This window comes from Nipponia nippon, unplaced genomic scaffold (genome assembly GCF_047370975.1).
Source record: "Nipponia nippon isolate SJK-2023a ecotype South Korea unplaced genomic scaffold, ASM4737097v1 scaffold_6, whole genome shotgun sequence".
Taxonomy (NCBI): domain Eukaryota; kingdom Metazoa; phylum Chordata; class Aves; order Pelecaniformes; family Threskiornithidae; genus Nipponia; species Nipponia nippon.
In genome coordinates, this window is record NW_028262380.1 from 6,874,461 (window position 1) to 6,890,301 (window position 15,841).

The window sequence follows — 15,841 nt, forward strand, 5'->3', positions numbered from 1 at the left end:
TCCCCGCCTCCCCCCTCTCTAGGATTTACTTACAGATTAGATATTTTTCCTCTCTTTGCTATAGTGTGTCCTGAGGTTTTTGCACTCGGATGTGCTATACGGCCACTGGAATAGCTCAGCATTCTTCTTCAATTATTATTCTGCTGAGGTTTGCAGATACTTGGCTGTAACAAATCAGATCCCTATTCAAGCGCTGTTGTGTTTTAGGTATATTCTTGAAACCAAGAAACCTCACTCTGGGCAGTCAATCCATGAATGACTGAAGTCTGTGAAGATCCAGTTCTCAAGGCACATTTTATACAGCTAGATGTTGTGTTTGAAACAATTAACCATTTCATTTCAAAATAGCAAGGCTTTGTTTCTGGAGAGTGGCACTTGCAGCGCTGTCATCCTTCTGTGTGAATCTTCTTGCCCGGGAAGGAGAACAAGCACTGGACTGTGGCATTTAAACCAGCAGTATTACAATGAATAAGAAATGATGGAAAAGCATACATAAGATAGCAGGCAGTGTGGGCGTTCCCACAAAAAGTACAAGCTGCCTTCTCAAGCAGCTGCTTACTTAGAAGTCTCTGTAATGGACTTGGAAGCATTGGCTGTCTTTCCCTTTGCTTTCCTCTAAAGTTATTTCTGTGAAGTCTCCATCTGGCTCCTATGCCTCAGTTTATATTTCATTTTATATTTTGAGTAGCTGCCAGCTGCCAGGTATATGTGTGCAATAGAGGGTGAGAAGGGAAAAGAGGTGAAGTCACTAAGCCAAAAGAAAGAGAAGAGACAAAGCCTTTACCGTTCTAAACTGTACAATGCACTGGCTTTTTATCCAAGCCCGAAACAAAGAGGTATTCCTCACGGTGTAAGAATGGAGCTCTGCCTGTGTCACAGGATTTGATCTGAACACATTTGCATTTGGGGAAATGCAGAATAGAAGAGAGTGGCGTGGCTTATCCCTTTTACTCTCTAATGCTCTCAGCCAAAGCCTGAAATTCAGAAAGATACGAGAATCTGGGGGAGATCAAAATTGAATGCAGATGGGAACATGACATCTTCTGTCAGAACAAAGATTGAATATCTGGGTAGCAATACTGCTGTCTGGAGGCATTAAAAAGCCCTGAGTCAAATCCCTTCACCTCTTCACCAAATTGTGAGACGGGATTTAAAATCCTGACTTTTATAGTATGTGCATATATATCTCTCTCTGCATCAGATCCTTTGGTTTGTACTCTGAACCTGCAAGATTGTTTGCGTGCTCTTTTCTGAGAAACCATTAAATCTGGGAATTTATTTTGAACTGACATGTTCCTACAATTACTTCCAAGAAATCACCTGATGAGATTAAATGAAGAAATGTGAGAGTTGGCAGTACTATGGTACTAGGCTGTGCTCACAGAGTGAGATCATCTCAGTGTAATGATGGAGGTGATACAGGCTAGCACGGAGGCATAGCCTGGAAATTGCGACTTCTGTTTCCAGATCTCACATTGGCTCTACCTGGGCTGTGACCAAGCTGCCGATTTCCAGTGGTGAAAACCATTTCATTTCCAGCATGGTCGATGGAACCTGTAGATATTTGTCATCTCTGAGAACTGCCTGTTGTCTCAGGCTTCTTTAAGATTTTTACCCTAGGAATCTCTCAATACAAAATCTGTGATTTCTGGTTGATGTCGTGAAGCTCTCGATACGAAGGCTGTACCGTGAGATGCTTCAATAGATACCTGTCCTTGCTCTTAAGTCTCTCCTGCACTTTAGGTAATAGCTGGTTGTTAAAAACTGTAGTGCAGATGAATCGTAGTAGTGCTATGAAAATTGGTGGAAGCTAAAAGAAACCCCTTCCTCTGTCTTACCTTTAGTTAAAGACCCAAAGTTCACTTGCTAAAACGCTACAGGGACTGAAATCTAGAGTCCTTGGTGTAACAGGAAAGTGTTTAACCTGTTAAGCTTCAGGGCGAAGCTATGGTAAGATAGGAAATCGCTAGAATTTAAACAAAGAAATCAGATGTTGGTCAAGAAATACAAAACCTGGAGATACTTAATAAGATAAAATTATTTCAGAGGAGCAGGGAAAGAATTGTCTTTTTGTAGCAGAAGAATATTCAGTTGTGGGATGAATCGTGATGGAGGAAAGTTAAATAGATGTAAAGAGATTCCAAAGTTCAGAAGAGAAGCGTTGCATTTTAAGAAATGTCCCAGAGTGCTGAGGAAATGTGTCTAAATTCCAATATTTCTGTCTTGATGTGTGCATTTGTACATATATACTCTTTGCTGAGCAAAGAACAAAGATATTTTAGAATCCTGTGCAAACCGCATGAGTTATAGCTGTCACATGCACCTGCAAAGTGAATTGCGAGCCAGAAATTTTTAACTTGGGCTGTGGTTCTGGGCAACATGCAAGTGTTACTGAGGGAATGGCATGAATTTTAGAGGCTATATGACTGCATCTCCTCCTGGGAGTTTATGGGTACACCCACGCTGTATGCTGGTACGCTCCAAGCCAGAAACAGGGACAACACCCTGCCCAACCCGAGCAAGTTAAAGGCACAACAGATGCAGCTTTTGCACGTCAACACTGCATGATGAATGTCCAAGCAGGGGATTGCTCAGCTGGGCCTACGAGAAACCAATCTGTAAAATGGGAATACGAGAACTTAGCTATTTCCCAAAGGCCTGGAGAGAACTAATTGAGGATGGTAAGACTTACAGAGATGCTGATATTTCTGTGCATGGGGTCCTGCTATGAACTCAGTTATACTCCCGACAAGCCTCTTAGAATTAGTAGGTCAGAGAAATTAAAGCTTCCTGAATCCTGGGGTGTGTATTTGTCCTGTTACCAACATAGGTGAACCTTTTGAAAGTGCTGAATATAAGTCTTCTTACAATCAGTTTCATTTAATCTTTCTTCATTTAACCTGAAAATATAATTCTCCAACTGCTAAAGGATGAATATAGGCACTGCGGTGGAGATTGTCATTTAGGGAAGCCCTTTAAATAAGTTTTAGCTCAAGGCTTTGCTGGACGTTGCAGCCTCTGATCCTTTTAAAAATGATCATAGCATGACTATTAGCAATGTGCATGGGTAATTTACTTTCTCCGTGAGCTTCCCAGCTCCAGCAAAAGAAAGAACACGTCATTTTATCTCCAGATACATACCGTGGGCTATGGCGTTTGGCGTAGAAGTAAATAAGCTGATAATGACCTCTGTGCTAGTGGCTTTATGTAAGAATAGATCATGCACAGCATTACCATAAAACCATTACATTTTGCAGTGACGCTGCACAGTTAATGACAACAAAGGCTTACATGTGAATATGTGGCCGTAGAGATAAGGGAAATCTAGCTGTTCTCCTAGCTCACCAAAAATGGCTAAGCAAGAGAATCAAAGCAATAAGTGTTTGTAAATATTCATTTCACCTCCCTCCCCCCTTTTTCTAAAGCTCTTATGGTAACAGCAACTTGGTCCGTGTTAAGTCCCACACTTAAGACAATGTGGTACTGTTCTTCGCGTACTTCCCTTGGCAGTCAAGTTTTGTTTTACAGGTAGCTGAGTGAGTTTTGTACTACTGCACCAGCTCATTTGGAGTGGGCTAAAAGAAGCATTTTCAGAGTCCTGCTGTAGCGTGACATCTATTATTGTCATACCATGACCCCAGCTTTGCTCCTTGGGGAGGGCACCACTTGCAGAGGAAAGGGTGTGGTGTGGCTGAGCAAGAAGGTTCTCCAAGCAGCAAGGAAAAGTCTTCTCCTCACTCAGGGAGTAGGTCCCCAGCTCTTCTGCACCTCTGATGATGGGAAGGGTGCAGTGCTGCTCTTCTCCAGATCTCGATACAGGATTGGTTTAGTAAGAGGGTTAGCCAGCAGGTTGAGGAAAGCGATTGTCCCCCTCTATTTGGCAAGTGTGAGACAGTGTCTGGCTGGAGTAGCATGTCCCATTTGGGTCTCCCTTGTGTAGGAGGGCACCAGCAGAGTGCAGTGAATCCAGTGGAAGGGAGCTGGAGCACATGGTGCACGAGGAGAGGTGAGTGGACTGAGTTTCTTCAGCCTGAACAAGAGATGGCGAAGGGGAGATCTTAGTGCTACCTTCAAAAACGTGATGGGTTGCTACAGAGAAGATAGAGCCAAGCTTTTTGTGCAGGCCCACAGTGAAAAGGTGAGAGGCAATGGACGCAAGTTGCAGCAAAGGAAATTCTATTCAGATATAAAGAAAAAATTCTTCAAAGCAAGGGTAAGCAAACACTAGAACAAGGGTCTGGAGATGGAGATACTGAAAATTTCACCAGACAGGACCTGGAGCAACCTGATGTAAACTCAAAGTTGGTCCTGTTTTGGATTAAAGACTTGTAGAGACCCCTTCCTACCTAAATTACTCTGTGATTCTATTCTAAAGGACATATTTCTATTTCTGATATTACATTCACCGTTCTTTCACTTGAACAGTTTCCAGTAGCACACTAAATGATATCTGTCACGTAGGTTTTGCTCTTTCTCTTCTCAGATGGGAGAGTGTGGGGAAGAAAGGTGTTCACAATGGTTTGGTTTAGAGGTGATGGGCTTTTTTAATATCTAAGATGCTGTTTGTTGATATGGGAAAAAATGCGCTGAAGATTTCCATCTTGCAGGGGATCGGTGCTGCTCCTTAGGTGCTGGGTGAGGCTGGTTCCTCTGGAGTCAGCCCTGGAGGAGGCTCTCTTACTCTCCAATGAGCCCTAGTGATGAGGCTCCTTGTACAGAAGCCAGTGTTGGCTGGTCCCTGTGTTCTTCAGGAGAACTTCAGGGTATTATTTAGGCTCCCCTACCTGCTGTTTTTTATCACTTATCCTAACACCATGATTTAGGATTATCCACTAAATGGTCATTTTTCTTCTAATTTATTTTAATTAGAGACAAATAATTTTACTGGTAGCTGAAGCTGAATTCAGAGGTGTAGCCAGAAGCTCTGTTTATTCATTAGTGGTCTGTGGCTTCAGTACAGAGGCTTGCTTCCTTCTGATTTCCTTTCCTTTATGTCTAGGTTAGACTGGAGGCTGGTCTGTATCAGTTTGGCTCCAGCTGGAGATCTCTTCCTCCTTGTTTATCTCAGTTGTACCATGTATTTCATTAAGATGCTCTTATTAGCCGTATAAAATGGAGGGATTAAAAAGGATGAATGAAATGAGAAAAGACCCGTGAGGAAAGAACTCTATTAAATTCACACTAGAAATCCTTGTCAAATGCATATGAGAAAAGAGTAGAAGTCTGTCTTTTTCAAGCTGTATGGCAGGGTCTCATTTCCCTTTCTTTTTTCCCTCTTTCCTTTTTTAAAAAAAATTATGCAGGTCCTGGTAAAAAAAGCAGGTGCTCAGCCCCTCCCTAAAATGTTGTTATAGTACCCAGAAGAAATACCAATCTCTGTCTGTGGGCCATAAAGAGAAACGTGGTTTGCATGGCCCGTGAACTCCCTGCAATGTCACAGCTGTTATATATAGCATGTGGCATTCTGATACCCGTGCTAACGAAAGCATTAAGATGGTCTGAATATTCTGAAATTACCTGTAGAATCGTCTTGCCTTAGTTTTCCTACACTCTTGCTTTAACACTGGGGTTGACAACTGGCTACTATTCATGTCTCTGACATGAGCTTCCTGTATAATTTCAAGTGGGTCGCACTGTCCTTATCATTTAAAATAGAGATAAAACACTAATGAAACAGAAATAATCAGAAATCAATGGAAGTGCAATTGGCTTTGATACTCAGGTCACTAATATTAATATTGCACTTTCAAATCCTTCTTTGAAATGTGTTATCAAAATGGGAAGAGGTGTTTTAAAGGTGGGGTTGGGGGTTTTGTTTGTTTGTTTGTTTGCTTTTCACTTAACTAGGAATTAAATACCAGCTCTGAAATGTAGAGCTTATGACTGAGTTGGGTCCCACGTGTTTTCAATGTGGCTGGTCCCTCCAAATGTTTGGTCTTCTAGTTTTTCGGGTTAACGTTGTAGAGTCCTCAGAGATGTAAGAAGTTACGGTCAGTTACCGATGGCAGAAGTTATGCTGTTTATTGTTAATTTACTAGAATATTTATAGAAATGTCCAGGCAGTCTTAAGATTTCCTCTGCAGGCTGTTTTGTACCAAGTTGGCCGTGACCGTACCTGATGCCTGTTCCTATACCGACCTGCTCTCCTTGGCTAGCGTAGAGACTTACCCGGGGTTTCCGTCCTCCTCCAAGAGCTTGTGGAGATGTCTGAGACCCGGTGCTACTCAGAGCAGACTTGGGACTGCTCGATTTGTGTCAGTGGATTGAACTGGTGGTAACCCAGGACTGATGGTGATTCCATGGGAAATCAACACTTTTCATGGCTTGAGCTGAATATTTGGGTCAAAGAGGTCTTTTGGTTTGGTTTTTAAACTATATTGGTGAGCGAAAGTATTCCTTGCGCTTAGTTAAGCACTTCTAGTAATACTCTGTCCCTGGGAAGCCGAAATAACATTACTCTAAGGAGATCACATGTTGCAATTGATTTAGACGAGTTATAGTTTCGTTTAATTTTTTTTTATTGCTGTTTTGTGTCCCATGAGTACAACGCTAGAAGTCTAAAGCTGTCTTTGAGTGAGGAACAGACAAACAGGAGCTTTTGTGTTTCTCACCATCTCCTCAGACAGTGGTAGCACTTACGGTTTGATGGTGAAAGGCTTCCATGACTTCAACTGAGTTTTAGGATACAGTGTAGGATTATGCTCTAAATTGGGATTCCTGTACGTGTTTACGCTTCCTAAAAGTTGATTCACATAGCATCAGTTAAAATAACTCCAAAATAATACTTGCAGTGTGATCTTTATGGTTTTATATGAAAATAATACAGAGCTTCTTTGTTGATATGCAATCCATTTTTTCATACCTTTTTTAGCCTAGAAATTAGTTTGGTTAGGTTATGTGTCTCTTTCTGTTCCTTTTTGTATCATGAGCCTACCATAAATCTGTAGGCTAACTCACAATACAGATTTTAAACCATCTGTCATCTCTGGAATGTAATGTCAGTGCTTCTAAAAAAGCCTTTTTCCACATAAACATCTCCCTCTCTAGAGTCAGGAAAAGCAGCCCTTCCCATCTAAACCATACCATTTAATTTTCAAATTGCCATTTATTTGGCTTGGAAAAAGACAGGGCTCTCAAAGCAGGAACTGTACGGTCAGTGCTGGATAGGGAAAACATCAGGGGCACACAGATGCTGAGCCCTGCCTTTTTGGAGCAGTGAAGCTGGGTGAAGATCTGACCCGGTCACATAGCAGAGAATGTGTTCTTCTCTAAAAGGCACTGATTTGATTCCCCTCAGTATCACACTTCGATGATTTATTTCTTCTCCCCCGAAAGGGTCTGAACGAGGCAGTGGGCTGTGCCAGCGCTAGGAGAAGGCTCAGAGCCGTGGACTGCTATCTCCTGCGGTCCTGCTGAGTAGAAGCAGGGAGAGGGGAGGAGCAGCGACAGGGCAAATGCCTCCGATGAGGCCCACGAAACACTATCTCTTGCAGGCAGCTGCTCGGAGCCTCGTGGCGTGTGCCAGGCGCAGCGTTCCTATCGGCCTACAGCTTCCCACCGGTGGGTCGGGGCCCCACACCAGCCCTACACACTCTCGACGCAGACCCTTCCTTTAAAGCATTGCTGCAGGGGCAAACAAATTCCCCTTGCTCATCAGCAGCCCATCTCCACTGGCCGGGCAGTTCCACTGAACACAGCTTGAAGTAGAACAGGCCAGCTTAGTAAGCCATCTACCTGCAATAAATTTGCTTCCTAAAATAGCTGCAGAGCCATGGGGTATTTTTATAGCAGCTACACAGGCCTTTTCTGTTCTGAAGGACTGTAAAGAAAACTTGGAAGCGTTAGCTTCTGTGTAAACTGATGCAATTCTGCTGAGTTTGAAGACAGCCTGGACCAATAAACCTGGGAAGGGTGAAGTACCTGCTTAATCTTGGCTGAGCTTTAAATGTGATACTCAAGGGTGTCAGTGTAAATATCAACCCTGTGAGACCCTTCACAGCTGGTGGTTTTAGTAGTCATCAGGTGCATTATCTTAATGATCCCAGTATTTCACCAGGTCTCTCCATCAGTAGTATTGTTATTTTAGCCTTTCTATCTTCTGCCTATGACAAGAAGTGGGGAAAAAGAAATCATGTTTGCCTTCCTTAGACAAGTCTGGATGTAGGATCTCAACGTGAGTAAACGTAAGAGTTGTGTGATAGCTCCAGGCTGGCTAAGGCCACTTCCTCCACCCGTCCTTCTCGCCGTGTCTCTTCACCTCTTTGTGCCTGGCCATCTTCCAGCTCCCATGTGGGGAGTGCCCTGGCTGAGGAAAAAAAAAAGAAAAAGGTGGTGTCAACTGGAGAGGAGTATGTGCTGCTTTGGGAAGATCAAGACTGCTTAAATTAGAAGCATCAAGGACAGCCCTTGCTCTTGCTATTTCTGCTGAAAGGACAGTCGGGCATCCCTTTACCCCACAGTTACACCAACAGGAGCTATTAGGTTTCATCAGCCATTAGGTTACATTAACCAAGATGAAGTTTGCAGTTTGCTTCTGTAGCAGCCTGGCTGAGAAGCCAGAGGTGGATCTGGATGGAAAGCGGAGCATCTTTGTGTTAGACACTGAGTTCTCCTGGGCCTGCCCTCTGTTTCCTCAGTGTTGTGGGCGTGCGTGATGCTGCAGAAGTGCTCACGAGGACAAGGTCTCAGCAGCCAGAGCTAAGCAGGTCACCCACCGAGGAGGTGGGGAGGAATGTTTCCTAAAGCAGAGGGACGTGCTGGGTGACTGTTAAAGCGGAGCTTTACACCTTGTTAATACCCGTGGAGGCAGCGCCTGACTGTCTGAGTGACATGGCACAGCAGCATGAGTTCAGTCCTCGGCAGCACTGAACCAGCCCTGCGAGGATGTTTGATTTCAGTTGCAAATGGAGTTTTTGAGCCTGATCTGTCTCAGGGGTGTCAGGGCCCAGTGCTTTCCTCAGGGGATATTTTTTGTCACTGAGGCACCGTGCAGTTTTGGTATTCTTGGTGTGTATCGGGGTGTAGCTGGCGTGGCTAGGTATCCACATCTTCAGGGCCCAGGGTGGGGATAGCATCAGCTGTCACCCTGAGGGTTAACAGGCAAGTTCCAGCTGCCCCAGAGCCACTGTGCAGGACCTGTTCTGCTGCCAAATGACCACAAAGAATCTGCAGGACCATCTCCCAGGGAATACCAGCCTGGAGCCTCCTCTGCAGCTGGTGCTTCCTCCACCCAGTCCCTTCTTGGATATCAGGCATTTGGTCTGTCAAGGGGCTCACGTTAACCTTTTCCCTGACCTTGTGTGCTGCTTATTTTCACATCCCCAGCTGTTGGATTTAAACTGGGAACCTTTGGTGCAAAGACAGTGCTGTTTATTTTTAATCTGTGGTGCTGTGTGAACATTAATTAGGACTGATAATAAGGAATGCAAACCTATTGGCGCCCTTCTTGGCGGTTCCAGCGAGGAATGCTGGCGTGGTGACAGCTCAGCTGCTGCTCCATGCGTAAGAAGCACGCACTAGCCAGTGAACATGTTGAGGAAATAAAAAATATTTCAGCAATTCCTAAATGTGTCCATCCCTGTGTCTGAGCAGAAGTTTGCCATCTTGGCTGCTGTGTGCTGATGGTGTGGAAACATTAGTTATTTATGGGCAAAATAAGGGCTGTTCTATTTGTGTTGTAGTAGTACAATGTTGAAATGTTTGGGCAGCCCAAGCACCGCTGGTGGCATGGTAACTAGATGAGCAGAACTTGGATGGCTTGGGATGTGGATGGCACCATGCTGGTATATTTGTAGCAGTAGGTTACCATCCAGAAAATACCTGTGTGGTTAAAAATACTCAAGAGAATGGATATGCAGGCATTTCTAGAGGTAACTTGAGTCCTGGACCATACTCCTGAGAATTGCCAAGAGTCTTTCCATTTATTTCAGTGGCTGCTGTACGGAAAGTGAGAGTTAATTTTACAGGTAAATGGCTGTAGGACCAGGCCCCTCATGAGGAAAATAGCATCGCCAAATCATCAGAACGCAAGACATTGCGTGAAGCCCTCCCAGGTGCTGGTGCCAGCTCTGATGCTGATCCCTAGGCTATGACCCAGATGCTGTTAGGGGTATTGTCACATCTCGGTTAGCCTGTGCTCTGTGATGGCCAGATCCCTGCGCTAGCAGATTCAGAGAAGGAATAGAAGGATATAATAGCCAGGGCTGGCTGTGGCTGTGCTGGTAAGTGGAGACAGAAGGAGGTTTGGTGATGGTGCAGCTGCTCCCCTGGAATATGACAGAGATTGCTAAAGATTGCCAACAGTTCAGTTGCTTTAATATTCCCCTGATAATCAGGAAACCCCACAATATGGGAAGCTTCGTCCTTTCCTGTCTCATTTAGTGGTAAACTTGAATAATGAAAACCAAATCCAAACCCCAAGTCCTATGTAATGTAATTATATAAATAAATAGAGTTATTAAGTTCCACAGATTAACTCCTGGTGATAGAGAAGGTTTCTCCCCTCCTTGTTGACTTCATTCTCTTGATTCAGTTGAACATCCCCTTACACTGCATCAGGAGTAGGAGCAAATAACCTCAGTTATTTGCCTTTGCTGCAAAAGAAACAATTGCAGCATCTGCAATCACTCTTACGGATCTTCCCCAGTGCGCTTCCACACACTTTCGTTGCCCTTCTCCTTTCCCCTCCTGCCTCCTTTTGACAAAGAATGACCAGAAGCGCACATAGTGGTCCAGATTGGGGATTGCTGCTGCTGATGTCCCTAATAGGATTATAAGATTTTCACCATTAATCCTTATCCTGTTCTTTAAGAAGACTAACCTTTTACTTGGATTTTTGCCTCCTGTTGCCCAATTAGTTGACTCTTCAGTGATTCCTTTACAGCTGCTGTTTTGTCCTTTTTCAAGGCAATTGTAATTGATGTAGACCTCCAGCATGGAGCAGTGTAAGAATTGTTAAGACTGGTGTGGGTATTTGTTTAGTGCTGCAAGTGAGCTTTTCCTAACTTGCTGATGAATGTCGCTACTTCCTTGCCTTTCCCTATACCCTGAGGGTGTGTTTGTTTTAGCCCAGGCTGTAGGAGCACATTTCTGTAGCTTTAAACATAGCAACTACTACATCAACCTCTGGGAGTCCTTGGTTTGCTGATCAGGATGTCTGCTTCTGCTTTTGCACAGAGGGTAAAAGAGCCAAGGCTTTCCGGGGTACGTAGCTCATTCAAAGGAGCTTTGAAAGATGGAAATGGGTGGGGAGTGGGTTGACTCCGTATTTGTAGCCTGGTTTCCTAAGGAAATGAGGCTTAAGCAGTCTGTTTTTCCACTGCTGCTAACTTTTGGATCTGCAAAGTGACTGTGGCCAAAATAGATGGGTCAGAGAGGTCTCAAATATTAAGTTTCTACATTATTCATAAGAATTAGCTGCTGGCTGGGAGATTGTCTCATAGCAGCATCCACCAGGAGGTAAAAGCTGCAGTGTTAACTCCATAGGTAGGTCGTTAATTTGGCTTGCCAGCTGGCAGGCACCACTCAGGCAGTCAGTGCGTGTACGGCAGAAGGAGTCATAGCACATGTTGTTTTCAGGTCAGCCGGCAGTTGTGGGAGGGAACTGAGGGCCTGTGCTGCGATTTTGGGGATGTGTGAGGAAAGCTGAAGGTCCTGTGGTGTGGTTCAAAGAACATCAGGTAGAACTGGAGTGCTACAGAAGAAGATTAGAGAGATGAGGAGGAACTGGGGAATGGCATGGTTGGAATTTGTATGGCTTGGGCTGCTGCCTCTCAAACTGTGGGCTGTCAGGATAACTGTCAGGGAACAGCTCATATTAGAGGCGATGGGCTGATCTGCAGTGGGGGAGCAAGGAGCACAGGAGCTCCAGGGTGTGGGAGAAGACATACAAGGAACAGCAGAGTAAGAAGCTGGTGGCACCACAGTCATTAAAGGAGAGACGGGACTGAGGTGGGATGTGATAAAAGCCCAAACCGACAGCAGTTAGGAGCAACGTTTTTCAGGCACGGGAAGCAAAGATTCAGCTTGGTAGGCAAGGCGGGGAGGGAGGTTTAAACACTGGTGCATCCAGGTGGGGTAGGAACCACACAAAGGAGGCTGGAAAGGAGACTTAGGCAAGGAATGACTTAGTGGCTTGGGCAGAGGGACAAAGAATCAGCCTTGGTTTTGTGCATAGTGTGCAGAAGGAGTGATTTGGCAACAGTCTGAGCACGGGGATGAAGGAGGGCAGGAATCAACGATAACTTTACACAGGAAGCTTGGATGAGGAGGAAGAGAGAAGTATTGTCTTCAGCAGGGGGGAGGAACTGAGGGAACAGATAGAGGATTGACGTGTATGCTTGAATTAAATCAATTGTAGTCAAGCCTGATCCAAAGCCCAGTGAAGACAGTAACTTCAAGAGACTTTTTGGAATATGCCTATGTGCAGGTGTTTGTCTCCAAACCCCTGAATATGCTTTACAGCAATGCCTGAACATCTTTTGTCTTCCATTTGTAGGGTGTACCCAAAGGTTAAATGACTCCAAGCCACATAGTAAGCCACAGCAGCGACAAGACCGGGATCCAACATCCCTTAAAACAGTTTTCAGTCTGGTAAACCATAGCGGTAATAAATGTCCATATATGCACACAACACACTACAAGGCAAATCAGTGAAACTCTCAATCTCCAATTTAGGGAGAACACATCACCTTATTAACTGTCCCTTGCTCTGCATATGCAAAAGTATTGCACAGTTTCCTTCCCTCACAGGAATTTTTTTCAAGTGTTTATTGTCTGCAACTAATTCTTTTCTAGTGATCCCATAAACTGTTTGCTTCTTCAGGATCCAGTTACTTTCAGTTTGTACTTACCAGCACAAACTGAGGAAATGAATATCAATCATTCAGTGATTATTTGCAGGAAATAAAAGTGTGAGATAGCAGCCAGCCCGGGCCAAGAAGGAAGGACAGAAATGCGGTGGTACTTATAAGCAGAGCCAAAAATATTACTCATGTGCTCAGCTGTTAGTTTCTGAATATTGAGGGGCTTTCTTCCTTTTGTGAGCTCTACCTTCTTTGGATTAGGTCCTGCTACCGTTGCACTCGGGGTATATTTGTTATTAGCTTCAGTGAGAACAGGATCAAGCTATTGTCTGTGTGTTCTTCCTTGCTTTAACCAGTGTTGCTGTTTGTTAAGATATTGCAAGGGACAAAAATGCATTTGGTTTCCCAGAATCTTTCTGAGCATTCGTATCTAATTCCTGCATATAGCACAGCCCCTGTGGGTGACATAGGTTCAGAGCTGACTGTTTCCAGCAAAGCTTTTTGAAGCCAGCGTGAAGCCTCTGTAAAATACTGAATCTCCTCACTCAGTAGCTGCTTTTCTGAAGTCTGCATTGTGCTGCAGGTTTTGCTAAGCTATGCTACAGTAAGCATGATGAATAGCAGGCAAATTTTCTTCGGTCACTGCTTTGGAAATCAAGATGTGTGCTGGCTCACCCCCTTCTTTCACAAATACCTTCTTGAACTACGGGAAGTACGATGGTACACCATATCCCAGAGTGTTAATTTTTAATGTCTTATGCACATAATGGACTCAACTGTAATTATGAGTCCCACGGCACACAATTGCTACTGGCAGGATGGAAAAGACAACTGCGGGTCCATGCGGCTCCACAATTAGGGATTGAAACATTGATCATTTCCATTCCCAAGAGCAGCAGAAACAGCTGTATGAATTTAAAGCAAAAGCTCCAGTGGAAAGAGGAGTGGTTGCAAGCCAATAAACATTCCCCTGCAATCTATTAAATTCAGACTTTGCAGCATCATCCTACTGCATTGAATAAAACCGACTGAAACCTGGGCAGGGCAAAGTGGTTTTGACAAGCCTATGCTTATGTCCAGAATAATCGAAGTGAATAAGCAACCAGGCAGTGATGCAGAGAAGAGTTAGTATAAAAAAATTCTCAACGTTTTTTTCTCAGCAGTGCTATTTTTAATTTACGGGTCCTTATTTCTTTCTTGCATGACATCTTGAAGCTGACAGCATTCCTTTCAGACTTGAAAATGAAAGGAAGCTGTCTGAAAGAACAGTAGAGCTGGGATTTTTAGGCCTGATCCCGTTGGCATATCTTGGTGGGCAAATTCTTCCTCTTTTGAGCCCAAATCGACTTTACCGAACAGTGCAGAGCTCTTCCCTTTAGCAGATTTAATGTAGGGTAAGGCCTCAGCTTTCAAACCCTTGCACCAGTAGAACTCGGATGCTGCTTTACCCTCTGCCAGCTTTTCCAAGTATTGAATAGGGGTGGAAGGGATTTTAGACAAATGATTCTCATTTTGTCCTGCCTCTGAAAGCAATACTCCTATATTCCCGATGTCAGAGTACATTATTTTGAAATCAGGTTTTTAATTTCCTTTTAAATGTGCGGTGGCCTTTTTTGGTTTTTGTTTGGTTGGTTTGGGGGTTTTTTGTGCGTAACTCATAAGGTACAGCTATGGAAACCATTGCAAAAGGAAAGTCAGCCTGAATCCCTGCTCTTCATTCATGTCACTGGCAACAGTTTCTCTGAATTCAGTGATGCGGAATCACTCCTTTACTGTACTTAGTGCGCTCAAGCTTAAATCAAATCCTAACACTTTTTGCTAGTGCAAGAAACACATTTAACAGACAGGAAAAAAACAATCTTTCTTTGTGAGAGGAAATCAATTTAATCCATTTGTTGTTTGTTTGTTTTTTTCCAGGCTTATATTTGGCACTCTTTACCCCGCATATTATTCTTACAAAGCCGTGAAATCAAAGGACATCAAAGAATATGTGAGTAATGAGGTTTGTGGCTGTGCTGCAGGGTTTGTTTTCTAAGATTGCAGCTCATCACATCGTAAAGGTGTTGCCTGTATTCTGGGAAAGCTCGTAAACCAGTGCAAGGGGAAAACTGGCCTGAAGGTGGACTGGCTGATTGCTAGGCACAAGTCTCAAACAAGGAGACTCATGTTTGTGCTTCTGGCTCCTCTGCAGAGTTGATGTGCTCTTTGACAAATGCGTGCTATTTCTCTGGTGGTGTGAGTTATATGCAGCCAACTTAAAAGGTGTTTGGCATCCAGAGCTTTGCGTGTTTTCCTTTGTTTCTGAAGAGCAGAATAAATCAAAACCTTTTCAAAAAGCCTTGAAGCTTTAGCTGCTCATTCAAAACAAGGATCAGAGGAGGCAACTCGAAGCACATATGGCTGAATCCCCAGACAGAAACATCCTCCCTTGTGGAGCAACCTATTTACAGGCAGGGCTGGCAACCTTTTGCTGAAAAATGTTCCCTGGGCCCCAGTTTCTAAGGGCATATGGGGCCATCAGGGAAAGTGACATGTGGGAGAATCAAACCCACTGGGATGCTGTTGGGGTCCTGTAGGATTTGTAGCACCCTTCACAATCTGAGCTCTGGTAATTTCTCTGGACCCGGCTCAGCCTCCAGATCTTGACTCTTCAATCCTCTCAAGATCCCAGGCATAACAAGCCTATTTTCTCCTCTGGGTAACAGCATAGATGGCTATCCCATGAAGTCCTTAGTACAAATCAAACTGGGACTTGCTGTGGCTGTGGAGATTTTTCCTTTCAGTCAGTCCCCTCCTTCAGATTATGGTTTTGGGTATTTTGAGAATCATAGTGTTAGAGAACACATCAGATACTTAAGGCAAAATGTCCCTGCAGCCCTTGCACAGCTGTGCTTCTCAAGGTTTGTACACCCTTTGCTTGGAAACACTGAAGACGTGTGCTAGCATCCCCAAGCAGCGTCTGCCACTGATACTTAACATTTCCATAGTCCTTTTCTGGAAAATATTTTGTTGAAGGGTCCAATTCCTGTTGGAAATTC

General features: G+C 44.1%; 1 protein-coding gene across 2 annotated transcripts in view; it reads left to right on the forward strand.

The window, feature by feature from the left end:
- Positions 1–15,841, forward strand: part of REEP1 (receptor accessory protein 1) — a 72,415-nt gene that overhangs the window by 13,362 nt on the left and 43,212 nt on the right. For both annotated transcript variants that reach the window (XM_087736254.1, XM_087736255.1), the window contains exon 2: positions 14,721–14,793. In XM_087736254.1, coding sequence (XP_087592380.1) covers positions 14,721–14,793 — 73 coding nt within the window. The remainder of the gene's footprint in view (positions 1–14,720; positions 14,794–15,841) is intronic.